At 42.7% G+C, this 27,645-nt stretch overlaps 1 protein-coding gene across 6 annotated transcripts; it reads left to right on the top strand.

Annotated features, from left to right (window-relative positions):
• Window positions 1-1,443: 1,443 nt before the first annotated feature.
• LOC106601432 (matrix-remodeling-associated protein 7) lies at window positions 1,444-27,645 on the top strand. Of its 6 annotated transcripts, none has more exons than XM_014193645.2 (5): window positions 1,444-1,985; window positions 12,668-12,911; window positions 15,372-15,456; window positions 17,007-17,081; window positions 26,245-27,645. In XM_014193645.2, exons 1-4 carry the CDS (start codon window positions 1,638-1,640, stop codon window positions 17,038-17,040), a joined length of 711 nt encoding a protein of 236 aa, XP_014049120.1. In that variant the 5' UTR covers window positions 1,444-1,637; the 3' UTR covers window positions 17,041-17,081; window positions 26,245-27,645. The 6 variants fall into 6 exon arrangements, with proteins under 6 accessions (XP_014049120.1, XP_014049118.1, XP_014049119.1 ...); XM_014193643.2 differs by lacking the exon at window positions 26,245-27,645 and adding an exon at window positions 22,902-23,967; XM_014193644.2 differs by lacking the exon at window positions 26,245-27,645 and adding an exon at window positions 22,897-23,967.

Below are 27,645 nucleotides of genomic sequence, written 5' to 3'. Positions count from 1 at the left end.
AGACTTTATTCGAAAAGTTATGAAATGCACATTGTTATATTTTGTAACACTTGCTTATTTTCCCTCGACTCCAACCCCATTTTATGCATTGGACCGATGTGGGTGGAGCAATGTCTACATAAGGGTACAAATTGTAAACACTCACAAAAGCTCTGACGAAGCCCTTGAGGCCGATACGTAAAGCTTAATTAATAAAGAGCAGTGATACTAGCAAGAGCGCTCTGCAGGTTTCTTCTTTTTTCTCACCTATCAGCTGGTTCATTCCTACAATGTGGGGCCTTTTGGACCTCATAACTTTTGGAATAAAAAATTAAATGCAAGTATTCTATCAGAAAAGGGAAACGTTTCACTTTTAGAAGAAACATATTGGTCAAGCTCAAGGCACTTCATTTTTTTTTTGGTCCATTTTCCAACCTGTAAGGTGCATAATCCTAACAGGGTGGAAAATTGGAGCCTAAATTAGCCATAGCTCTGCGAGTGAGAAAGATTGAGCTAGCATAATGGTGACCACTTGAATGGGATTTTACCTTCTCTATCACACATTTTTTTACATTTAGAAATGTTGCTAAATTTCTCTATAATTTAGCCCAACAGGGTGGAAATGTATGAGTGGGACATACAGACTAACATGACATGTGGAAAAATATATAAAACTGAGTGTTCATATTTATTTAGCTTTGCACCATTATTTTCCCACCAAAGACATGACACTTCCTGAATGTGGTGTCATTGTAGGAAGAGGTTGTTTTCTTAAATGGAGAATTACAACAAACTAACAATGTGGAAGATAATATCAGGGACACACAGAAAATAGAAAATAAAATAATAATAAATACAATAATCATGGAAAAAACTTTATTGATAAGAGAGAATTTAACTAGGACTATAAAATAATGAAGAAAGATTTTAAATATGTTATGGCTTATACTGTATTTCTCGTGGAACTTGATGAACAACACCTGGGGTCATGGCAAAAATGTTTACCTCCACTGAAACAAAGTGTTCAAAATGCATAAAATTCCCTTTCAATATCCATATTTTTGTGTTTTTAAGGTAAAGGACACCTGCCCTTATATTTAAAGCCTTGTGGAATCCACATTTTAAACTAAATAAGAAGTGATATTTCCTAGGGACAGAAAAGGAAGGCACTGCAATGTAGGAATGACCCGGCTAATACAATCATATGAAAATTGCTGTTCAAAACAACTGGAAACTCGGAACTTTTCGACTTCAGTGAGTTCAATACAACTGGGAAAAAACGAGCTCCGTCTGAGAAAAATAGTTTTTCCAGGTTCCAAGTTCTCTTTAAATCACCATTATAGCAAGCTGGTGCCCGACGGCACAGTCTATGACGTTGCACGCAACCATTGGTTGATGAATGCAACGTCTGAGCAGGGGAGCGCGACCGAAATTACGCTCAGCTTTATAGCCTGCGTTAACACCAGCATGTTTATACACTTGCGTTTAGTGGAAGCGCGGTGAGATGCTCTACAGTGCGCGCGGGACTACACTCTGACCTACACACCAGCTGGCATCTGCAACAAGAAGGACAATTTTGCATGTACACATAAAAATACTATTTATTACATCTGCAGAAAACAACAATTGTCAAGTGAACCTTAAATAATTCTACCATCATGGAACTTGACGCGTCTATCATTCTCCCTGCGCTCTTCTTTACCATTCTTGCTGTTGTCTTGGCAGCCAAATTCATCCTCAAAAAACAACCAGAGGAGAAGAAGAAGAGGGTTAAAGTAGGCAACGGAGACGACATTCCTCCTTCCATAGCATTGACACCAGCAGTAGCAGTAGTGGAAGTACCAAAAATGGAGATACCACCACCGGTGATTGTACCAAAAGTGGAGGTACCCCCACAAGTGGTAGAAGCTATAACCGAGCCAGTAACAGTTGCCCCAGTAGTTGAAGAGATCAATGTTGTAGAAGAAGAGACAGTTAAAGAGCCTGAAATTATCCCCGAGGTTCAGGTAAGATATTCTGTTTAGCTTCATTGACCTGTTATGAATGGTTTGAAGATGATGAAGTGACTATTTGGCAACTCTCCAGAACTTCATGAACTGACCACAGCCTTTGTTGCATAGTACCTGGCCAGAAAACACTGCAATTGCTCTACTTTTAAATTAAAACTATTCGAAATCAATATCGTTTTAAATCAAATTTTGTGTAAATTTGTGCCATTTACGCACTGCTTAAGCACGTCATTTGCAACATCAATGCATTTCTCTTGCAGGCTATTTCACATCAAATACGAATTCCACCAAAAGCTGTCTCTTTTGATAATCTAACATGAAATGTGTTTATTCAGTTAATACATCCTTACATTTCAAGCTGGATTTAAACTGAGCCCAGCTTGTATTGTCACAGAAGGGAAAATGACAATGAAAAACCATCTGTGTCTCCAAGACCATTAATACAATACTTGATTTATAATGCCCATTTAGCTAATGACTGTGTTATGTGCATTCCAGAGCCAATGCTCTAAAGCGCACAATAAGCAGAACTGAATGTACCTTGTCTCCCAAGGGCACTCAGCATTTTGACCCCCATACCTGCCCCCCATGTATACTATAGTGCAACTGACCTTTTCCATCACAAGCCTATATGAGCCCTTTACAAGCACCTGACTAAAGACAGAATGTGCCCACTGCTGCTTTAACCTGACACACACGTCACAGAGAATACATTGGAGACACCCTCTATGTTTGGTCCCAAACATACAGTATTTTCTATATTTAATGACCGTGAGGTCAAGAGTATTTGGACAGTGACTCATGTTTTGTTGTTTTGGCTCTGTACTCCAGCACTTTGGATTTTAATTGATACAATGTCAATGAGGTTAAAGTGCAGACTGCCATCTTTCATTTGAGGGTATTTTAATCCATATGGGGTAAACCGTTTAGAAATTACAGCATGTTTTGTACATAGTCTCCCCATTTTAGGGAACCAAAAGTATCTGGACATTAAAGTAGTCAAAAGTTTAGTATTTGGTTCCATATTCCTAGCACGCAATAACTACATCAAACTCGTGACTCTACAAACTTGTTGGATGCATTTTCAGTTTGTTTTGGTTGTGTTTCAGATAATTTTGTGCCCATAGAAATTAATGGTGAATTAATACTGAATGAATCATGAATAATGAAGGATGAGAAAGAACAGAGGCACAAAAATAGTGCCCCAAGACATGCTAGCCTCAACAGGGGAGGTTAGCATTTTTGGGGGGTATGATATTTATGCCTCTGTAACTTTCTCACTCATTATTATTCATGATTAGTTCATGATTATCTGTAATCATGGGAGAATCTACATTAATATAGAAGTGTTCAGAAACATATTATATTCTTATTTACAATAAATATGACTCCAAAATGACAATACATTATTTACCATTAGTTTCTATTTTACAACTTCTTCTGTAGTATTTATCTTTATGGTCCACTTTGTTAGACTGACTTTATCACTATGTTAGTGGCACCATGCCATCTAAGTTGAGGTGGTTTGTGTGTACATTACCACCTGCCGTGCATTTTGCCGCGCTCACATGCTCCACATGCTAGTCGGAACTCGGACATCGCGGACTTCCTAACTGGTTGAACGTGGCACGTGGATAACTACAACCAGTTAGCAAGTGGGACATTTCTGAGTTTCCTAGTTAGGGCTAACACGTGAACGCAGCATTACTGTCTGTGCTTTACTATTAGGTTTATTTTTTACAGTTGCATTTAAAGTGCACATTTAAGAGTTCTCTCTCTCTCAAGGTGAAACAATCAATCAATCCAATTTATTTATAAAGCCCTTTTTATATCAGCAGATGTCACAAAGTGCTTATACAGAAACCCAGCCCATACAGCCTTCTCAGTTATGAGAGACATAACTTCTCTCCGTTGCCTGCTATATGGGACCCAGCCAAGTTGTGCTGCTGCAGCCCTGGGGCTGGGGTAGCTCACTGGCAAGTCTACATACAGTACTAATGGCATGGCACCTCGTGTGGCTGGCTTTCTGAGGGGCTAGATTAGAATAACATGGTGTCTGTTTTATCTCTCCACTTTTATCACCATCAGCATTCACATCAATGATCTGGTGCTGGGCTCTCATTTACCGCATTAGACAACCACCATGCACTGCACCGCTCTGCACAAGTTTGAAGTCTAATATTATCTACAGTAACGTGTGTGTATGTTTTACCGGTTTCACATCATTGATCTGGCCTCTCATTTACCATGTTGGTAGCTAACCTGCACTACTCTACTCTGCACAAATGTAATACAATTGAAGTGGAGTAACATCTTGATAGATCCATAGGTGGTATACGATACAATTATGTACTGTAACTGCATAGTATGCATAACCGTTGTCAGCAGCGGTGCAAACTGCATATTTACATTCTAACTGGAGGTATAGAGTTCTAAAATCACTAAACATTTGCTCTGCGACCGAGGCTACATCTTGGAGCTGTGGAATTTGGGGCTCCTTCCTGTGCTGCTTGCTTTGCTGAAAGTGTTCCCTTATCGTTACCCCAACCCTCTCTCCTCCACCCTCCTCTCCTTCATTCCCTCTGTCTGCTCGTGTTTGTCCTGTATGTCTGTGTGTGCTTAGCAGCAGAGGCATGCTCTGTGTCACGTCCATAGTCTTCCCTTCTGTTTGAACTTCACATTTCTGTTCCTTAATCTTCTCTCACTATCACTCTCCTGTGTTGTTTTGGGTGTGGGGGTCAGTGTAAGGTGCTCATAAATGTGTGTTACTGTCCTGGACACACACCCTTCTCAAACCCAATAGACTAGTATAGAACCTATAGAGCAGCCACTGACAAATGTAAAGAGTAACATTAAGATCAGAAGCCAACCCACAGTCATTCTTCCATATACTCACTATACTCCATCAACAGCATTGAACAGTACTTTCTCCATCAAATGTTCAATGACACATTCCCAAGACAGAGGGTAACAAACAAGGAAAGAGAGTTGAATATTCAGCAGTCTTTTTTTGCTTGTTATGGGTCGGGTCTGCAAACCTTTTTAACTGTACCCTACACCTATAGTCGTCTGTGAATATGCCACATGTTATCGTGGCCCCGTCAAAACCAGAAAGGAAACAATCTCCACTAAAGCCCATTATTCCATACTCAAGCTGTAGCAGCGTTCGAACATTGTGTGAGTGTGTGTGCGCACGTGTCGTGGAGGAGCACACAGTATAGCATACATACATGTACACAGACACGTCAGCCTATAGTGACCAATCAGGGGCCATGACTTATTAACTCCCAGTATCCAGGCCTTGTCAAGTCAATGTCTGCATTGTGTTCTGAGATTAAGACTGCCCCCTTCTCTCCTCAGTGCTGCCCACTTAACTATCTGGTGATATATGCACTCTATAGATGTGTGTATGTGTCAGGGTTGGCCTTAAGGTAGTGTAACCGATGTGAAATGGCTAGCTAGTTTGCGGGGTGCGCGCTAATAGCGTTTCAATCGGTGACGTCACTCGCTCTGAGACCTTGAAGTAGTTGTTCCCCTTGCTCTGTAAGGGTCACGGCTTTGTGGAGCGATGCTTCGTGGGTGTCAGTTGTTGATGTGCGCAGAGGGTCCCTGGTTCGAGCCCATGTAGGGGCGAGGAGAGGGACGGAAGCTATACTGTTACATTGGTGCCGTGACCCGGATCACTGGTTGCTGCGGAAAAGGAAGAGGTCAAAAGGGGGGTGAGTGTAACCGATGTGAAATGGCTAGCTAGTTTGCGGGGTGTGCGGTAATAGCGTCTCAATCGGTGACATCACTCGCTCTGAGACCTTGAAGTAGTTGTTCCCATTACTCTGCAAGGGCCGTGGCTTTTGTGGCGCGATGGGTAACGATGCTTCGTGGGTGTCAGTTGTTGATGTGTGCAGAGGGTCCCTGGTTCGGGGCGAGGAGAGGGACGGAAGCTATACTGTTACAGTAGCAAAGATACTGTACTATGCCTCTGGCTGAGATTGATGTAAAATAGCATTCTTGTTTTACATGTTCCAATGGCTGCGACACTCCACACCCTGCCCCCATACCCATCCTTTCTTGTTGTACAGTCAGAAAGAGTTAACCTCTTCCATCGTGTTGAAACACACTATAAATGGGAATGTGTCTGGGCCTGCTAGCTAACTCACTGCTCACACTGAGAAGGCAGAGATACACACAGGCAACAGCTGGAGCCAGCTGTTCTTTTGTCAGATGCAACATGGAGGACACTGTTATCAGGAAGTAGTTTGCTGCCTGTCGAAGGCTGTTAACGTGTTTTTATACAGGCAAAACATTCTTAGTATATAAGGGCCAATGTATGGTACCCTTTGAGTGCTCATTGGGTAAATCCAATGTTTGTCAGTTGTCCCATGAGGGACCCATAAGTAACTCAGATTTATCTTAAGGCAGTACACAGTGGGAGTTATGTGTATGGTACACAGACTACAAGAGGAGACTAGGGAGTGTTTCTCAGAACAGTCCTCAGCTCTCTGCTCTCTTGTGTGTTCGTCAGACTTCTAACAGTAGCCTGTGATGGAATCTGCAGGGCTGCTTACTCATTGGTCAAGCTCTCCACTGACCTACCTCTCTTGGTATTTCCCCTCGTTTCTCTGCCTACCTACCTCTGCATGCACGCTGGAGCTACAGTTTGCTCTGGTCCCTGTTGTCCTTTCCTTTCCCAGCTGGACTTCAGATCCAGGCAGGCACCCATCCCCATGAGAAGACAATGCCATGGCTTCACATCACATTACAACCACTAATTCCCCTCTGTAACACGGGCATTGGCCCATGACAAGAAGTTGGCAGTTGGCACTGACACTGTAGTGGGCACTGACTCCCTCTCTCCCCAGCTTGACTCACCATAGAGCTGAAACCCTGGTGTCTTTTCTGGCCATGTTGGGCCCTGCGCTGTGCACTAGACAAGTCAACACAGAGGAATGGAGGAGGTCTGCCCAGTACCGGAGTGAGAGGGGGAAGAGTGGAAGCATGAGGGAGTCATTTCCATTCTTAAAAGGTTAGCCAATCCCCCAGTGAAAAGCTAAGAAACAGCAGCTCGAAAGTAAGTTCACTGGCTAGGCCTGCACAGGCCTCTTGGCAGGTAGTTCCTATTAAAAGCAACCGTCAACTGCAGTGCTGTATAATGTATGTCTAAACAGTACAGTACATGCTTTCTATACAGTGTTGGAGGAAGTCATGGTGGGTTGTGCTGTTTCCTATAGAAGTGTTGCTGCTCTGGATCGGTGTATTGTTCTGCCAAAACAACAGATAAACTGTATCATGTGATTCACCCTTTTGATTGCCGTCATGTGGCCTGAATCATTGAGGATGTTCTTACTTAATAAAAGTCAGCTGTTTCGGATAACAGAACAAGGGCAAAACTATTGTATAATTTTAGTAATAATCAAACATATTCCAAGTCAATCATTATTCGTGAGAATCAACATTTGGACTCAATTCAGAGCCAATGACATGCTGAAATGAAACCTCACCCACAGTCTCCAGTCCAGTGGTGATGTCATCGATGGCACAATGGTGTAGGATCTCATTCCTGCAGGCCGCCACAGCACACTGTGACCATTGACTGCCAGGACACAAGCTGTGTGTGTTTGTGCCTGTTAACAACACCTCTATTAGCAACACTCTATGGCTAGCTCTGCACTTGAGAGTTCTGAACACTAATTGGCTTCATGCTACCCCACCGGATGTTCCTCGCTGTATAGCTCCACATACTGTCGAGGTATGTCTGTCGTTGTTTCATTCATTGGTAATATCAGCCACCGATAAGGCAGTGGCTTTGGGGGAACAATGTGTCTGTCTGTACACAGAGACACAGAGCAGGGGTGGGAGGTTGCTGAGACAACAGGACACTATTCCACCCCAGATGCCTTGGCCCATTGCCCTGAGCCTCTTTTCAGGGGATTGTCTGATGGACTGCAACAACATGACACAAACAGCCTGGTACCCCCTGGTCATCTCAATGGAGGAAGAGAAGAGAACTGGCATGGACAATGTAAAGGAGAGGGTACAATACACCCAAGAGGCTTCAGCTGAATTCTCAGCTGATGCAGTCTTGATGTGGACAGTAAATACACAAAGTTCATCCCGCTACATCAGAGGTGTGCTATCAACACCACCCTTGCCCACCACCCACTCAAGGGGCGCGGTAGCACTATAAGTTCCCTGGGGCAGCTAGAATTTCACTTGGTGGGCCAAGGGCCCTACCCCAACAACTCTTAAGAGGTTCTCCAGTGAGACCAATGCAGTTTATCACCCTTCTGTTTATTGTTGCTATAAAGGTAGCAACATTATTCAGTATCCACTTGCAGAAAGGTATCATTCTCTTCTGCCTCCTATGCACGGACCACTGTCAATGTTGCAGATGCCAGGTATCAGGTGTACACAGCTATGCAGCTGTCTATTTACCACCCCAAACCGATGCTGGCAGTAAGACCACACTCAACGAGCTGTATAGGGCCATAAACAAACAAGAAAATGCACATCCAGAGGTCGGTGTTTCTCGTGGCCGGTGATTTTAATGTAGGGAAACTGAAATCCATTTCATTTTTATTTTTTTGCATGTCACCTGTGCAACTAGAGGCGGCAAAACTCTTGATCAGAAACACATACAAGGCCCTCCCTCACCCTCCCTTTGGCAAATCAGATCATGACTCCATCCTCCTGCTTCCTGCTTAGAAACAAAAAGTAAAATAGCAAGTACTAGTGACACGCTCAATATGAAGGTGGTCTGATGAAGCGGATGCTAAGCTACAGCACTGTTTTGCTAGCACATACTGGAATATATTCCAGGATTCATCCGATGGCATTGAGGAGTTTACAACATGAGTCACAGGCTTCATAATAAGTGCATCGACGACTTCGTCCCCACAGTGACCGTATGTACATACCCCAACCAGAACCCATGGATTACAGGCAACATCCGCACTGAGCTAAGGGTAGAGCTGCCGCTTTCAAGGAGCGGAACACTAATCTGGACACACAGGAAATCCCGCTACGACCTCCGATGAGCCATCAAACAGGCAAAGCATCAATACAGGACTAAGATCGAATACTACTACGCCGACTCTGACGCTCAATGGATGTGGCAGGGCTTGCCAACTATTACGGATTACAAAGGGAAACTCAGCTGTGAGCTGCCCAGCGACGCAAGCCAAGCTTAAATGCCTTCTATTCTCTATTCTCGCTTTGAGGAAAGCAACACTGATCCATGCATGAGAGCATCAGCTGTACCGGACAACTGTGTGATCTCGCTCTCCGTAGACGATGTAAGACCATTAAACAGGATAACATTTACAAGGCCGAAGGGCCAGACGGAATACCAGAACGAGTACTCAGAGCATGCACCTCAGGAGGCTGAAAAGATTTGACATGAACCCTCAGATCCTCAAAAAGTTCTACAACTGCACCATTGAGAGCATCTTGACTGGCTGCATCACTGCTTGGTACGATAACTGCACGGTGGTGAGTATGGCCCAGTACATCACTGGGGCCAAGCTCCCCGCCATCCAGGACCTCTATACCAGGTGGTGTCAGAGGAAGGCCCATAAAATTGTCAAAGACTCCAGTCACCCAAGCCATAGACTGTTCTGTCTGCTACCACACAGCAAGCGGTACCAGTTCACCAAGTATGGAAGAAAAGGGACCCTGAAGAGCTTATACCTCTAAGCCATAAGACTGCTAAACAAGACTGCTGAATAGCTAATCAAATGCACTGGCTCTATGCACACACTGGACTCTACCCACACACACACACACACACACACACACACACACACACACACACACACATACTTACACTGACACCCCACACACACATACACACTACATACGCCCACCCAAACATAACACGAGCACACATGCATACTGAGGCCACACTCACACACCCATACACACACTTTCACACTTACCACATACACTGCTGCTACTGTCTATCTACGCTGTTGCCTAGTCACTGTACCTCTATCTATATGAATATAGCTGCCTCAATTACCTCATACCTCTGCACATCGACTCGGTACTGGTACTCCCTGTATATAGCCATGTTATTGTTACTCATTATTGTTATCAACTGTGTATTTATTCCTTGTGTCACTATTTCTAAGTAAGCATTTCACTGTTAGTCTACACCTGTTGTTTGTGAAGCATGTGACAAATACAATTTGATTTGATGTGCTCATGCTGTGAGGTCATGGCCCATACACGCTAAGAATAAAAGGTTCTACCTGGAACCAAAAAGGGTTCTCCTATGGGGACAGCCGAAGAACCTTTTTGGAACCCTTTTTTTCTAAGAATGTACTGACCCAAAATGGCTGAGTGCATGTCAGTGGATGCCACATTTACAGCATGAGGTCAGAGGTCAATGTCACTGTATGAGCTGAGTGAGGGGTTAATTGCACAGGCTGTTATTAACAGGGCTCTAAATCCTCTACAAGCCATCCTACAGCTCTTGGACTACGTTTAGTGTCTGGGTGGTACAGACACCGTTAGAAAAATGAAAGTTACTTGAGGAGCCTAAGAGATGATGACTGATGCAGAATGGAATAATGACCTCATACACTTCTACTAGAGAGAGCTCTCTGACCAAATTAGGAGATGTAAAAATTGAGTATTGGTGATGATGTTGAATCTTAGACTTACAAAATGTGAGCAATGCATCATCTCATTCTAAAGCAGTGGTATTCAAGGTCAGTAGAACTGCAATGGGGTTTTTGAGGAAATGTATTTATTGGTTTATTTTCATTTTGATAAGAGATCAAAATGCAATGAATGGAAGTTCATTTGTTGATATAAAATCTACATTTAACGATTTTAAGATTGTGTCATTAGATTTGTGGTAGGGTGGGGTTGCGAGAAATTCTGTCCCAAAAAATGTGGTCCCCGCTGAAAAGGTTTGAATACCATTGCTCTAAAGGGATTCTATAAACCTACATTCAGCCCTACTATGACCCTGAATAAGATAGCTTTTGTGAATGTGTGAGTTGGGTCCTATGCATGGAGTATTTTGGTGTTTAATAGCTGAGGAATTCAGTGGCAGAGGGGAAGAGGCTGTTGGTGGGTAGGTCTGCTAAATGGATTCCATTCCAGTGGTTGGGTGTGAGTAGTCTAAAGAGGGCTGCTCAGGGGTTAGGCTATGAGACACAGTTGGGCCTGGTAGAATCCATGCCCATGGCCTGCTCTGTCTACTACCATTTGTTACTGTGGTGGGTTAGTCAACATGTCCATCGTCATAAAGTCTGCTCCAAGAGGAGGGGTAGGGTTGTGACACAGGTGGCCATGTGCTTCCTCTGCTAAATTTAATATACACTTTAAAGTCATGTGGACAATTTATATAGACAAAAATATGAGCAGCCACAGGCAGAAATGTCAACAAAACATTTAATATTTTGATTAAATCACCTTAAGCTTCTTTCCTTCACTTTGGTCTTCTACATTTGGAGAATTTAAAACTACTTTAGAGCTGGACTTTACTGTAAATGAGCACCCTACTTATACTCTTAGTTCTAGGCTTTAGCCATTGTTACTCTGATCAGAGATGACAGGAGGCCTCTGGCAGAGCGTCAAGCCCTGAGCCCACTGTGTCCCCATATGTGACCTCACTGTGTCTCTGTGTACTCACTGTGAGATTAGTTCTCCCAAGTATCAGACACCAAAAGCATTAAAATATATTTTTGGTGCATTGTGTGTGTGTGTGTATATGTGTGAGTTCCTGCGAATCCAGTTCTGTCAGGGCTAGGGAAAGTTCTGGAGAGGGAGGGGAGGAGATGGATTGAAGGGGGGTTTATTTGTGCCTGTGTCATTGGCAGGCGGCATACAGAGAGGACACAGCCACTAAACAAGAACCTGAGAGAGAGCTGCAAATGACAGCTGTCACTCATAGAAGAACCATTACAATGTGTCAAGAGGTTATCACGTCCACAGGGCTCAGCAGTTGAGTCTGCAATTTGTAGAGGTTTGCGCAAAATATGCAGGTTTTACATTTCAGCATGTGAAGGATGATATTCTGGGTTATGTCCCTCCAGCACCAATTTCAGAGCAGAAAAAAGCCTTTTCTACTTTTTATAGAATGTGGGATGCGATACCGTTTAAGTATATGGCTATATTTCCCCACCATAGACCTACCCCTTATAGACTGGGGCAATTTGGATACTATGGGGGTGTCCTATTGCTGTCTTTAGTGACAATTTGACAGACACTCCCTCTGTATTTTTGCATGAGTTCTGTTCAGTGGTTCTATTCTTGGCAGTTTCCCAAAGTCGGTACTGGTTGAGCTGATGAGTTCTCATATACAATCACTGGGCTCAGTCATCTCTGTCTTATATTCCCCAGGAGGCTATGCATGACAAACAACACTCAACAGTTCTTATTGTTATTAGCGTGAGCAGTTGGTTCCACTAATGTAATTGTCTCAGGTACTATAGAAACAAGTCTAGCCTAAAGCTCTGCTATATTTAGAACCTAGGACGGCTAGGTTGGGAATACAACACAATTCCCTATTAACCTCCATTAGCCGCTACACTGACCATTGAAGGCCATTGGAAAACAAAGTCATGTTCGTAGTCAGATTTTTTTGCTCAATATTAATCACAATTCCATTGTTTAAAACAGCATTTTAGGTGTACAGTAAATTATATCTGTTATACACTTTGTCCCTGCAGGCTGTGCCAGAGCCCGTGGTTGAGCCAGAACCCGTGCCTGAGCCCATCCCTGAGCCAGAGCCCATCCCAGTCGTTGTTGAGGAGCCCATCCTTGAGCTCATCGCCGAACCTGTATCTGTGGTGAAGGAGGTCCCCGTCAGAGAGCCCACCCCTGAGCCAGCGAGGGAACCCAACCCCAAGCCAGCGAGGGAACCCACCCCTGAGCCCATCTTCGTGCCAGAGCCAGAGGACCTTGAGAGCAACGGTAGTATGTTTTAATAGTTTTTTGGTGTCAGCTAATTGTCAGCTATGGGTACAGTCAGTCGTCCAAAAGCAGATCAAGTTTGACTACCTGAATGGATTGACTTTAGCAATGACTAACTGCATCAAACCAATCTCAAAGGGCCCTAATGCATTAGCCAACATTAACCGGATGCACATCACTGCATACCCAGCAAATCCTCATTTAAACTGGATCTGGGGTGTCTAGCAGATGCACTGGCTTGTGTATACGCTGTGGGGGTAGATCCTCCATTGACACATCCCCTTACAGTCTTGAGACTTGCCCTCCTTTCACTGGAACTGAGTTGTGTATTCAAACCAGCCACCATTTTGTCTTTCGGTCAGGTCTTTTCTGATCCCTCGAGGCCCCAGGTCTCCATTGAGGCAGGTCTCATTGTGCCAGATTACAGTAAGTGTTTCCAGGTGAGAGGTCAGGCCTCCCTGGAATACTGTACAATACAACCACACAGAGCCACACAAACACAAGAGCTTTGTGCCTACATGGCCTTTTATACTGTCATGTATATATCTGACTAGGTTTCGGTTGGACACCTCCTTTTGTTATTTGTAGACTGCAAATTGACCGCAAAAAGTCCAAACGAATACTGTATCATATTTGACTAAAACATAGTATACGATCACATAACTGTATATCTCTCTATTATGCGTGGCAATACATTGGAACAGATTTTCAAAATTAAAATAACTTGGAAGTGATTTGCTGTTGTTTTTACAGTTTTGTAAGTACAACAATAAAAAATTAAATATACATGTTTTAATTTTTTTGCTCAAAAAACTTGGGTGGCCAAATAAAATCGCCTGTAGGCCAAATTCGGCCAGAGGGCCACCAGTTGGGGAACCCTGCCTTACAGTATATCCTCACTGAATAGCATACTGGCCACTGCTGCTGCAGGCGGGCAATCATCACTGTACGTGTGTGCAGGGGAGATAACTCGTTTCCAGGACAAAACATATGGTAAAGCTGTCTTTTTGCATGTTGAGATGGTAAAGGGGAAAAATGTGGACTTTAAGGCCAAATTTGATCTCATGTCTCCACCTCACCAACAGTTAACTGTTGATTGACAGTGAAACATGAGTTTCATTAAGTGACATGGATGGATGATCGCTGTAGGGGAGTTTGGTTTTTAGAACAAACTGGTTAGCAAGGAATGTACATTGAGTATACCAAACATTAGGAACACCTTCCTAATATGGAGTTGCACCCCCCTTTTTGTTTTCAGAACAGCTCCATTTTGTCAGGGCATTGACTCTACAAGGTGCCGAAAGCATTCCACAGGAATGCTGGCCCATGTTGACTCCAATGCTTCCCACAGTTGTGTCCAGTTGGCTGGATGTTCTTTGTGTGGTGGACCATTCTTGATACACACAGGAAACTGTTGAGCGTGAAAAACCCAGCAGCGTTGCAGTTCTTGACACACTCAAACCGATGTGCTTGGCAACTACTACCATACCCAGTTCAAAGGCACTTAAATATTTTGTCTTGCCCATTTGACCTCTGAATGGCACACATACACAATCCATGTCTCAATTGTCTCAAGGCTTAAAAATCCTTATTTAACCTGTCTCCTCCCCTTCACCAATGCTGATTGAAGTGGATTTAAGAAGTGACATCAATAAGGGATCATAGCTTGCATCTGGATTCACCTGGTCAGTCTATGTCATGAAAGAGCAGGTGTTCTTAATGTTTTGTATACTCAGTGTATTTATTGACAGTTACCTAAGGACAGAAAATGAACACTAGTTCACTGTAATGCACTTCCATGGAGCTACAACTATGTGAGGTCTTAACTCTTGTCATCCTATGATCATGTTTAAGATCTCTATGTACCCTTTCAGGTGTTACATGAAACACCACATTACATCTAATTATTGAGCTTGTATCTTCTCGGTAGAATGGACTCCTTGAAAAACTGATCAGTGTCTCTTTCACTATCAGACCTGTCTATAGGATATGGCCTGGTTTGTACCACTGTCTGTATCAGTAAAGTGTATTCCTCTAAATGAGAGACAAACTGCCTCACTAAGACACGGGACGGTTGGGGTCTGGTTCCACCAATAGCACAGGGTTGTAATGTCACTCTGTGTACTGTAAATGGAATCAGTGACATTGGCACACATAAAAGTGAATCAGCCATCTGACTCTGAATTGAATTACGGCCACACGGTCACTCTTTGCTCCGTTTTGACTGCACTCTACTACTGTGTGTCCTTCCTGTAATCCTGATATACTGTAGCAACAACAGGACTGTAACTAACAGCCACAGAGGTCCCAGAGGACTTAGAAATCCTCCAAACATTTATCTGTGTGTGTGTGTGCATGCGTCCGTTCGTGTGAACATGCAAGTGTGTGTACTGTATGTATGAATGATGTGTAAGTGTGTGTTGACCATGGTCCCTCCTGTTTTCTCTGATGTGGCATCAGCTGAGGCGGTGCACTTTACCCCAGGAATGAAGATTAGCAAGTTGGAGAAGCTGATGACCAAGGAGGAGATGGAGGAGGAGCAGAGGTGAGTGCCCCCCTCTCTCTCCCTACTGCCCCCCTTCCTTTGCATGACTCTGGTTTAACCTATCCTCCTTCTGCACGCCAATGCAACCACCTTCTCCCTCTCTTCCTCCCTCCCCTATCCTGTCCTTGTGTGTTGACCTGGCATTTAGGTGCTATGACATCTATGACACATCCATGACAACATCTCCCCTGCAGATAGGAGGGGGTTGGTCACAGAGTGGACAGTTAAACCAATAACCCACCAAAGCAGTGAGGGACGTTGCAGACTTTGTACCTGTAGCTACTAACTCCCTCAAAGAAATGTAGACTTGAGACATCCCACTGGGCACTGACGTCAATTCAACGTCTATTCCACATTGGTTCAACGTCATTTCATTGAAATGACGTGGAAACAACGTTGATTCAACCAGTGTGTGCGGTGGGATGTTCTGTATCTTTATAGGTCACCAGATTGTAAAATAAGATTAGTGAACTTCACTGAAGAAAATTGAAGGGCACTTAAGGAAAGAGACAAAAACAACAACAAAGACTGCTTGTTTTGAAGCCTAAAGGTTACTCTTAGTTTGTAATGCTAAACATCTTCCTACAGACTGTGGTGAGCTTGTGGTGGGAGGCCGGCATAGGGAGCGAACAGCCTCTCTCTCTTTCTCTCTCTCACATCCTAGGGCTTGAACTTGCATAAGCAGAGGGAGGGAGGCGTTATGTGATGCCTCCTATCTTTTGGTTTAGCCAGTCCTGTTCTCTGCTAGTGGAGCGGTGCAGTGAGCCTGGGGCCCAATGCTTGCTGGGGGTTGGAATGACTTAGTGAGTGAGCGTGCAGGGGGCGGATGTGGACTCTGTTTAGGGGTGTGACAACAAGGGAATAACATGGATTAATAGCAGCACTTACCGTTTTGGGGGGGGGGAGTGGATGTCTTAAACGCATTGTGATTGGTGGCATGTGCCTTCTAACACTGGAATTGAATCAAGGTCTTAAAATATCTGCCAAGCTTGGCTCTGTTGGTTTGTTATGTTCCCATGGAGTTGCGCGCTGCGGAAGGAGGAAGGGAGGAAAGGCATGTGGGCCCTGAGTTTCAGGAATGTTTTTCTTTGTCTTTTTTGGGGAGTATGCTTCCACTCTTGTTTGAAGCCTGAGCAGTGACTCATGGTTTTAAATGACCAATGATGTATTAATACATCTTTATACGATTAACTATAGTCTCATTCCAGCCCCAAACCCAGCTATATGTTACTAAATCCCTGTGCCTTGTACCCTGTGCCTTTCACTTATGTGTTTACACACAAGAGCACAGCATGTACTTGCTCACCACACCAACTGTTGGACCTGAATTAAACTCAACCACAACTTTGGCCTAAACTTGATTTCATGAAGCTCAGTGCAATGTTTTCCTTTTGGCACTAGGTTTTGTGTGGAAAAGATGTAAGCATGTGAAAGCTATTTGCATTGCCATAAGTGCCTGTTAAGTTGTCTGTTTCCAAGCTGTGGAATTGTGAGAGTAGAGTTCTGTGCTGCTATACATAACAGCTTTCACCCGGCCTTTATCTTTTCAGGATAGAGCTCACACCTGACTTTACCTCTCTATAAGCAACATCGACAAGCACACTGTGAGTTATGAAGGATTATGGGTAAGATATAATTTCACTTTAACCCCCCCCCCCCGAGCCTCTTATCCACTCCCAAGTCTCAAAAATACCACCTCACCTCCCTCTCCTTGCTCCCCTCACCCACTACCCAGGGTGTGACACACTGTATGACTGGCACTCCATCACTGGTGAAGGGCAGAGCCATATACAGTACATATGTACAGTGCCTTTGGAAAGTATTCAGACCCCTTGACTTTTTCCACATTTTATTACATTGCAGCCTTATTCTAAAATGGATTCAATAAATAAAAATACAATCTACACACAATACCCCATAATGACGAAGCGAAAACAGTTTTTTTTATTTTGTTGCCAATATATAAAAAACAGAAATAGCTTATTTACATAAGTATTCAGACCCTTTGCTATGAGACTCGAAATTGAGCTCAGGTGCATCCTGTTTCCATTGATCATCCTTGAGATGTTTCTGCAACTTGATGGGAGTCCATCTCTGGTAAATTCAATTGATTGGACATGATTTGCAAAAGCACACCTGTCTATATAAGGTCCCACAGTTGACAGTGCATGTCAGAGAAAAAACCAAGCGATGAAGTCGAAGGTATTGTCTGTAGAACTCCGAGACAGGATTGTGTCAAGACACAGATCTGGGAAAGGGTACCAAAAAATGTCTGCAGCATTGAAGGTCCCCAAGAACACAGAGGCCTCTGTCGTTCTTAAATGGAAGAAGTTTGGAACCACCAAGACTCTTCCTAGAGCTGGCAGGCCAGCCAAACTGAGCAATCAGGGGAGAAGGGTCTTGGTCAGGGAGGTGACCAAAAACCCGATGGTCACTCTGACAGAGCTCTAGTGTTCCTCTGTGGAAATGGGAGAAGCTTCCAGAAGGACAACCATCTGTGTAGCACTTCCCTAATCAGGCCTTGGTAGAGTGGCCAGACGGAAGCCACTCCTCAGTAAAAGGCACATGACAGCCCAATTGGAGTTTGCCAAAAGGCACCTAAAGACTCTCAGACCATGAGAAACAAGACTCTCTGGTCTGATGAAACCAAGATTGAACTCTTTAGCCTGAATGCCAAGCGTCACTTCCGGAGGAAACCTGGCTCCATCTCCACAGTGAAACATGGTGGTGGCAGCATCATGCTTTGGGGATGTTTACCAGCGGCAGGGACTAGGAGACAAGTCAGGATCGAGGCAAAGATGAACAGAGCAAAGTACAGAGAGGTCCTTGATGAAAACCTGCTCCAGAGCGCTCAGGACCTCAGACTGGGGCGAAGGTTCACCTTCCAACAGGACAACGACCTTAAGCACACAGCCAAGACAACGAAGGAGTGGCTTCGGGACAAATCTCTGAATGTCCTTGAGCGGCCCAGTCAAAGCCCGGACTTGAACATGATCGAACATCTCTGGAGAGACCTGAAAATAGCTGTGTAGTGACGCTCCCCATCCAACCTGACAGAGCTTGAGAGGATCTGCAGAGAAGAATGGGAGAAACTCCCCAAATACTGGTGTGTCAAGCTCGTAGCGTCATACCAAAGAACACTCTATGCTGTAATCGCTGCCAAAGGTGCTTCAACAAAGTACAGAGTAAAGGGTTTGAGTACTTATGTAAATGTCATATTTCAGTTTTGTATTTTTTATAACCAGTTTTTGCTTTGTCATTATGGGGTACTGTGTGTAGATTGATGAGGGGAAAAAAACTATTTAATACATTTTAGAATAAGGCTGTAACGTAATTTGTTGGGGAAAAAGTCAAGGGGTCTGAATAGTTTCCGAAGGCATTGTATATATGACTCTGGTGAAAGCAGTGTATATCGATGCATTCAGCCATTTACTAATTAGACTAGTATGACATCACCAACAGTGTAAAAAGGCGATTGGGCTGTAGGATATTGTTTTTTTGTTTTTGAACAGACATGTTAGCCACTGATAGGCTTCCACTGATGTGGTAGAGCACACATCTGGGTCTGATAGGGCACATGCTGGCAGAGCTTGCTTTATCCTTTCTATTTTACACTTTCTGTTTGATCCCTGCCAACGACCACCAGACCTACAGTGCATTCGGAAAGTATTCAGACCACTTCCCCTTTTCCACATTTTGTTACGCTACAGCCATTCTAAAATGTATTAAATAATTTATTTTCCTCATCAGTCTACACACAGTACCCCATAATGACAAATCGAAAACAGGTTTTTCTGACATTTTAGCTAATTTATAAAAAATAAAAACAGAAATACCTCATTTACAATTTAATCCATTTTAGAATAAGTTTGTAACGTAACAAAATGGGAAAAAAAGTAAACGGGTCTGAATACGTTCCAAATGCACTGTACATCACTTCCCGAACATCCCTCCCCCATCCCCCCATCTACATCCCCCTGTGTCTTCAGACAGTCTAATATCCTGGAGCTTCATAAGGATATTATGGTTCTATAAGGATACAGTTAATAGTTATCATATGCTGCTGTCTCACGGCCATGTAAAACAAAGGGCCCTGCGATCATGGGAAATACTGCACTGGGGCACCAATGTGGGTCATCATCAGTGCTGCAGGGGAGACTCCCCCCCCCCCACCTTCTATTGAGATGACATCTGTGAGGAATCATTCACAAAGGCACGTTCTTTACCTCTTAATGCTGGTACCAGAGGTGAATCCATTTGGAATTGATTGGTTGTGCGTGGCACCTGCTAAACAAATGCCTGAGAGAAAATCAGTTACTCACTTACTGCACACCCAAAATGGCTGCCATGATAGTATTAAAGAGTTTCATAATTTAGTGGTTAGGTGAGACTTTTATCAGGACCACTCTGATTTTAGGAGCCACCTGCAAAATTAGAATTAATCTTGTGCCAACAGCTGCGCTTGTAAACACTCAGGGGGCCTTGCAGAGAGCAGTTTTAAAGTTGAATTATAGCTGAGCCCTGAACCTTAGACCTTTGCTGCTATACCATTGGGCCCTCTGCAGGCAATATCGAGGTAGTGAGACATTTAAATTGGGGATTTTTTTTACTGTGTCTGTGAGAGCTGAAATGCTTTCACTATAATTGCATTTTTATTCCAGATGGTGACAGCATTTGATCAGTGTAGCCTGAAAAGGCAAATCAGGCCACTATTTGCAAGCCACGTTTATTGTCTCTACTTGATAATAAAGATCAACATTATTATTATTGCAATAAGGCTGACTCACTGGAATATAGGTATCTTCCCAACAAATGTTTTGCTCATAAACTGTTTATGTTCAGCTTACCAGTGTCTGTAGGTCTATCTATAATGTGTATTACTGTATGCCTGTCTTATCTCCAATTACAACATTGTTACATCTAGGGGCAACCTAGACTCAGGGGTAGACGTAACATAGTAAATGTAAATCCGGGACACACTAATAGTATGATAGTGTCCCGGATTTAATTTGTAGATGTCCACAATCCATTTTGTATGATATGTTACAATTTTTTTTTTTTATGATATGTTTCGAATTGCAATTTGTTGTGGCTAACGTTAGCTAGGTGGCAAACGTTAGCTAGACTAAAGGTTAAGGTTAGGGTTAAGGTTAGGTTTAGGAATTAGGTTAAATGGTTAGGGTTAGGAGAAGGGTTAGCTAACATGCTAAGTAGTTGCAAAGTAGCTAAAAAGTACAAAGTAGTTGCAAAGTTGCTAATTAGCTAAAATGCAAGAGTTGTCTGGGCTGAGATTTGAAAACGCAACCTTTGGGTGGCTAGACATTCGCGTTATACTCCCACCCATCCACCCCAGCCAACCACCCTACTTTCGTTTTTGCCTTAACTAACCTTTTACTGCAGTGGGCTAAATCAGGGTCACACAGACTGTTTATTGGTAGTCTTAAACAAAACTACTTTGACACCAAAGTATTTTTATAAATGATTTAACCTTTATTTAACAAGGCAAGTCAGTTAAGAACAAATTCTTATTTACAATGACGGCCTACCGGGGAACAGTGGGTTAACTGCTTTGTTCAGGGGCAGAACAACAGATTTTTACCTTGTCAGCTCGGGGATTTGATCGAGCAACCTTTTGGTTACTGGCACATCGCTCTAATCACTAGGCTACCTGCCGCCCCAAATATACACCACATTGTTATGGGCTTAAAAAAGAAGACGCCTGTACCATGTCAGATATGGAGTTGAAATGTATAAAGTTTGGAGTTTGCATCCCAATATTACACTTTATATACATTACAGAAGACTGAAATATATCAAAACTGTTTGACATAGAAATACCAGATTTTCAGTTTATTAATTATGAAATTATGAAAAATATTAACATTCCACCCATGAGGCCACTATTAATTGGTCTGCAGGAAATGGCTACAGCATTTGCAGACTGTATGTCAGATTCAGTCTTTAACGATTATCACGTTACACTGTGCGACGTTACCAAATTAAAATCTTGATATCAACCTGGCCAGATTGTACGATTTGCTTCAGTTCTGTCGTCACATTCTGCAATTTGCCTGCAGCGGTGTATTTGATCTGAGCATGTACCAGCACCAGCAGTGCAAGCCTCACTCAATGCTTATGCGTGAGTGAAGTGAGTTCTGAATAAATTCAAGTAGGCATCTTAGAAATAGTTTTCACATACAAACTTTATATGTACAAACGTTTAATTTGATTGCCGATTTTGTGCGTTTATCGAAATCCCACCAGGTAGCCAAATTTCAGATGTGTCATATAAACATGATTATTTACAGGGAAATCGTTCTTCTTGCACAGCATGTAGGCTAAACGTTTAATTCAAACTATTATATTAATCTGACTATTCACAATAATTTTATTGTTGTGTGCATACTCAGTGGCGGCCATCTTCATATTGGTCAGTCACCGGGATCAGCTCATAACACCAGCCACACTACGCGATAAAGGACAAAAAATGTGGACACCGCTAGAACTTTGTCGGAGCCTACGATTGCACGTAGCGGTACTTAATCAGCACTTAATCAGCAGACCTAGACCCTGTCACACTGAACGAGCCAAGACGTCCGACAATCATTTACGACCTAAGAATTTGTCCTCCACGTGGAAATTTTGTCTGGGACGGCAAAGTTGTGGCATAAAACGGCTAAAATCGTACAGTCTGCAAACGCCATATGAAACATAACATATCGTACTAAGTGGAGTGTCCCAGATATACATTTACTATGTTACGTCTAGTCTATGAGACCAGGCTGCTAGGGGAGGAATACTTGTTTCAATAGTTAATTGTTCAGCTGTCACATTCACATGCCTGCTGCATATGATAATATGGTCTCTTTGTTACATTGCACTAATTAGTACATACTAACCTTTGAAATGGCATGCATCTCACACATTGCCATCTAACCTGCCTGGGAACTCCGTGGTGCGGGGGGTGAAGTTTCTCCCAAGTGCAGATCTAGGATCAGCTTCCCCTCTCACAACCCAAATGAATAAGGAACATGCAAAACTGACCCAAAATCAGCATCTAGGGGCAACTTCACCATATACCAGTTGGAGGTGGTGGGGGAGGGGGATCTGTGGTGGGGGAGGGTATTCTATGGTGGTATGCTATTTTCCGGGTGTGTTTTGATCAACCTTTGGTCAGAGCACTGTCTGCTTTAGGTTTCTTGAAACCTACTAAACCCTGATGCATGCTGAAATAACAACCCTGACAATGGTGAGTGATCTCACTCTTTTCCAAATCACGAGTTTGATATCAGTCAAATTCCAATACTACAACTACTTAACATTTCTGACTCTTAAGCTAATAACAATAACTGGCTAATAATATCAATGAAATAACTATATTTGTCAATAGATAAAACTGTACCACATTGTACTGATATATTAGTACTCAATTTTTTTCAGTGCAGCTGAGTAGGCGATGAAGAAAAGGAATGACTCTACACCGACACCTTTCTATTCTTAACTTTGTTTTGTGAAAAGTGATCACTGAAGAAGAACCTTTGAAACCTCTGCTGAGAAGAGCGATCTCTTCTGTTGATTGTCCGGCAACTTTGCTGTTGATATGGAAAATATATGTTGCTTTTTTGTCCTCTCCCCTTTTCTTTCCTTCTTTCTTACTTTTGAAGGATGTGAATTAAAGGCTATTGCTCAACTCTGCCTGTGAATAGCATGCTGCATTACACCAAACACACAAGTGCCTCTGTGAAGCTTTAGTCCCCGCTTTAGCCCCTTCGCTTTCTATCTGCTCTCTTACTGGTGGCGTCTATCCTTTTGATTAGAGCAGGAATGATTCATTCTGGATTCTGAGACTCTGATAGTCGCAAAAGAACGTTTGAAGATAATACATCCATGCTTATTACAAAGTATGACGTGTGGGGTGTGCAAAAAAAGTTCCCGAAAAAAGTAAGGTCGGGAACCACTGTTTTAGAAGAAATGGATGACCATTGCAATACCAATACAGTAAGGAAGTGTTTAAATAGCTATTATGGGCGAAGGGGTAGGGAAGGGTTGTGTTGTTTTTCATTGTTTTAAAATATGAAACTGTGATTTAAAGCCAAGACAAGTGATTTGCATGCAAAGGCCCCCTCTACCCAAGTCTTGGTCTGTGTGGCCACTGTCCATTGTGAGTCAGTCCCAGACACTTTAGGTAATGTAACAAATGCCAATCAGTAACATCCGAATACCCTAATGATGGCATTCTGAATGCTGAGAGAACCATATATCTCACTCCTGTCCTGACTCTGACGATCATTGGGGCTTTTGTCACTTTATATCTAACCAATGCACACTGACAATGAATGGGCTTCTTTTCATATGGGACTGAAGCTCGGTTGTTAGAATGGCTAAAGTGGAATATGTGTATGACAACCCCTAGTGATTTCTGTAGAGAGATTGAAATGTTTTGTTTAAACATGACGTTTTTTGGCCTTTTGTAAACTCTTGACTATTAAAAGCCAGTTTGTCTAAAACCAATGCTTGTTTAAGCCTCTTACTCATTTCCACCCATGAATCCACCCATGAATCCACCCATTTTCCATATCAGCACATCTAATTAAAAGCAGTAAATTCATCACATCATTGAGTTTTGCTCACCTACTTTGTTGCACATTTTGTAGTACATTTACATACAACACAATGCTAATCAGTATGTCATGAATTGCATCTTTCTATGTAAGCCAGATAAGGTCATACATGGTTTGATGATGATATCATAACTTCAAATCTCTATACATACGCAATAATAGCTGTTCTCATTGCACCACTCGACATATGATTTCTGGTAACTAGTAGGGCTTTGTATGTTTCAGACGTGCCTTAGTTGACGTGCCTTTATCAGGTAGGTGTTAACTTCAGTGGGACTTGAGATTGAAGCCCTCTAGAAGAAGGTCTTTTGAGGTGTTTTTATTGGGCAGCCTGTAAAGGTCCAGTATGTGAATGATGACAATAATAAACTGTGAAGCACCTGTCTACCCCAGGATATGTTTTATACTTGTGTTTATTATAACATTAGAAGACACACAGTGTCCAACTATGTACACCTACAGTGCCTTGCATTCTATGAAAAAAAATAACTTGTTTAAAATTATTCAAAAAAAATAATAAATGAAAAGTGGTGCGTGCATATGTATTCACCCCCTTTGCTATGAAGCCCCTAAATAAGATCTGGTGCAACCAATTACCTTCAGAAGTCACATAATTTGTTAAATAAAGTCCACCTGTGTGCAACCTAAGTGTCACATGATCTGTCACATGATCTCAGTATATATATACACCTGTTCTGAAAGGCCCCAGAGTCTGCAACACCACAAAGCAAGGGGCAGCACCAAGCAAGCGGCACCATGAAGACCAAGGAGCTCTCCAAACAGGTCAGGGACAAAGTTGTGGAGAAGTACAGATCAGGGTTGGGTTTTAAAAAATATCAGAAACTTTGAACATCCCACGGAGCACCATTAAATCCATTATTAAAATTTTTTTTAAGAATATGGCACCACAACAAACCAGACCAAGAGAGGGCTTCCCACCAAAACTCACGGACCAGGCAAGGGCATTAATCAGAGAGGCAAAAAAGAGACCAAAGATCACCCTGAAGGAGCTGCAAAGCTCCACAGCGGAGATTGGAGTATCTGTCCATAGGACCACTTCAAGCCATACATTCCACAGAGCTGGGCTTTATGGAAGAGTGGGCAGAAAAAAGCCATCGCTTAAAGAAAAAAATAAGCAAACACGTTTGGTGTTTGCTAAAAAGCATGTGGGGGACTCCCCAAACATATGGAAGAAGGTTTTTGGCCATCAAGGAAAATGCTATGTCTGGCGTAAACCCAACACCTCTCATCACCCAGAGAACAACTTCCCCACAGTGAAGCATGGTGGTGGCAGCATCATGCTGTGGAGATGTTTTTCATTGGTAGGGACTGAGACACTCGTCAGAATTGAAGGAATGATAGATGGCACTAAATACAGGGAAATTCTTGAGGGAAACCTGTTTCAGTCTTCCAGAGATTTGAGACTGGGACGGAGGTTTCACCTTCCAGCAGGACAATGACCCTAAGCATACTGCTAAAGCAACACTTGAGTGGTTAAAGGGGAAACATTTAAATGTCTTGGAATGGCCTAGTCAAAGCCCAGACCTCAATCCAATTGAGAATCTGTGGTATGACTTAAAGATTGCTGTACACCAGCGGAACCCATCCAACTTGAAGGAGCTGGAGCAGTTTTGCCTTGAAGAATCAGAAAAGTCCCAGTGGCTAGATGTGCCAAGCTTATAGAGACATACCACAAGAGACTTGCAGCTGTAATTGCTGCAAAAGGTGGCTCTACAAAGCATTGATTTTGGGGGGGGGGGGGGTGAATAGTTATGCACCCTCAAGTTTTCTGTTTTGTTTTGGTCTTATTTCTTGTTTGTTTCACAATAAAAAATATTTTGCATCCTCAAAGTGGTAGGCATGTTGTGTAAATCAAATAATACAACCCCTCCAATAATCAATTTTAATTCCAGGTTGTAAGGCAACAAAATAGGAAAAATGCCAAGGGCGGTGTATACTTTCGCAAGCCACTGTATGTTTATGTCTTACACACACGCATAGATAACAATCATGTGTGTGTTTTTTGGGGTGTCACGTGTTGTTTGTGTACACTGAGTTTCTGTTATATGTATCTATTGTGTGTATTGATGAGTGTGAGTTTGTAAGTGTGTCATATAGACCCAGGCATTGGAAGCAATGCCATCATGTCTGTGTGTATCTGTTCTAGGGTGCAAAACGATCAGTTGGCGGCCATCTTTCTCATGCTGATGCAGAACCAGGAGGCACTAGGGGAGGTGACTGAGGGAGACATGGAGGAGCAGCTCAAACTCTACTCCCTGTAGCAGAATGGGGCGGTTCTGTTATTGTCAACCTTGTATAGGGCTGAATAGCCTGTTCCCCTTTTTAAAGTGCAGGTGTCAAGCAGAGCAACTGTCAATGTATAATACCGTATTTATGTTTGACTTATCATGTCAGGTCAGAATGATCCATAACAGACAAAGACAATAGGTTTAATATTCTGACATACTGGAGAGGGATAGGTTAAATGGCATTACCCATAAGACCAAAACAAATTGTACAATACTTGAATGTAAGACACAAGTCTTCATACTGTTCTTGTTCTGTTAACATTGGTTATCGTAAAGTATGGCAATGTTACAGTGGCTTTAAAAATGTTCTTAGAGTATGAACAAACAATTGCAGTAACTTATTTACATTAAGTATATTGATAACACACTTTGTTTATATTACTTACATTTTTTATGAAATATTGTTGGTAAGTCACATATACTGTATGTATTTTCACTTGTAAAGAACTATTTTGGAATGACTTTGTAGTGTTAATATAGGTACTATTGAAATATACAATGAGTGTACAAAACATGACATAGACTGACCAGGTGAATCCAGGTGAAAGCAAGATCCCTTATTGATGTCACTTATTAAATCCACTTCAGTCAGTATGGATGAAGGGGAGGAGACAGGTTAAAGAAGGATTTTTAAGCCTGGAGACAACTGAGACATGGATTGGGTGAATGGGCAAGCAAAAGCTTTAAGTGCTTTGAAGGGGTTATGGGTTATAGGTGCCAGGTGCACCGGTTTGAGTGTGTCAAGAACTGCAAAGCTGCTGGGTTTTTCACGCTCAACAGTTTCCTGTGTGTATCAAGGTCCACCACCCAAAGGACATCCTGTCCTGTCGGAAGCATTGGAGTCAACATGGGTCAGCATCCCTGTGGAATGCTTTCGACACCTGTAGAGTCCATGCCCTGACGAATTTAGGTAGGTGTTCCTAATGTTTGTACACTCAGTGTATATGTTTTTCATATATTCTAAACACTACATATTTTGAATCAAATGTTTTTAATGGATGTACATACTGTATGGAGATATTTTAGTAGTTTGTTTAGAGTCTCAAGCGATGAGGTTTTAATAGTTAGTACCACAGGTGGCTGGTGGCACCTTAATTGGGAAGGACGGGCTCATACTTATGGCTTGAACGGAATAAATGGAATGGTATCAAATCCAGCCATTATTATGAGTCGTCCTCCCCTCAGCAGCCTCATGTGGTTAGTACACTGGTGTATCTTTTTACCAGTTATTTTATTAAATAATATGACACTCAAAACAG

Source organism: Salmo salar, chromosome ssa03 (assembly GCF_905237065.1).
Source record: "Salmo salar chromosome ssa03, Ssal_v3.1, whole genome shotgun sequence".
Lineage (NCBI taxonomy): Eukaryota > Metazoa > Chordata > Actinopteri > Salmoniformes > Salmonidae > Salmo > Salmo salar.
This window is presented reverse-complemented; position numbering and strand designations above follow the sequence as displayed.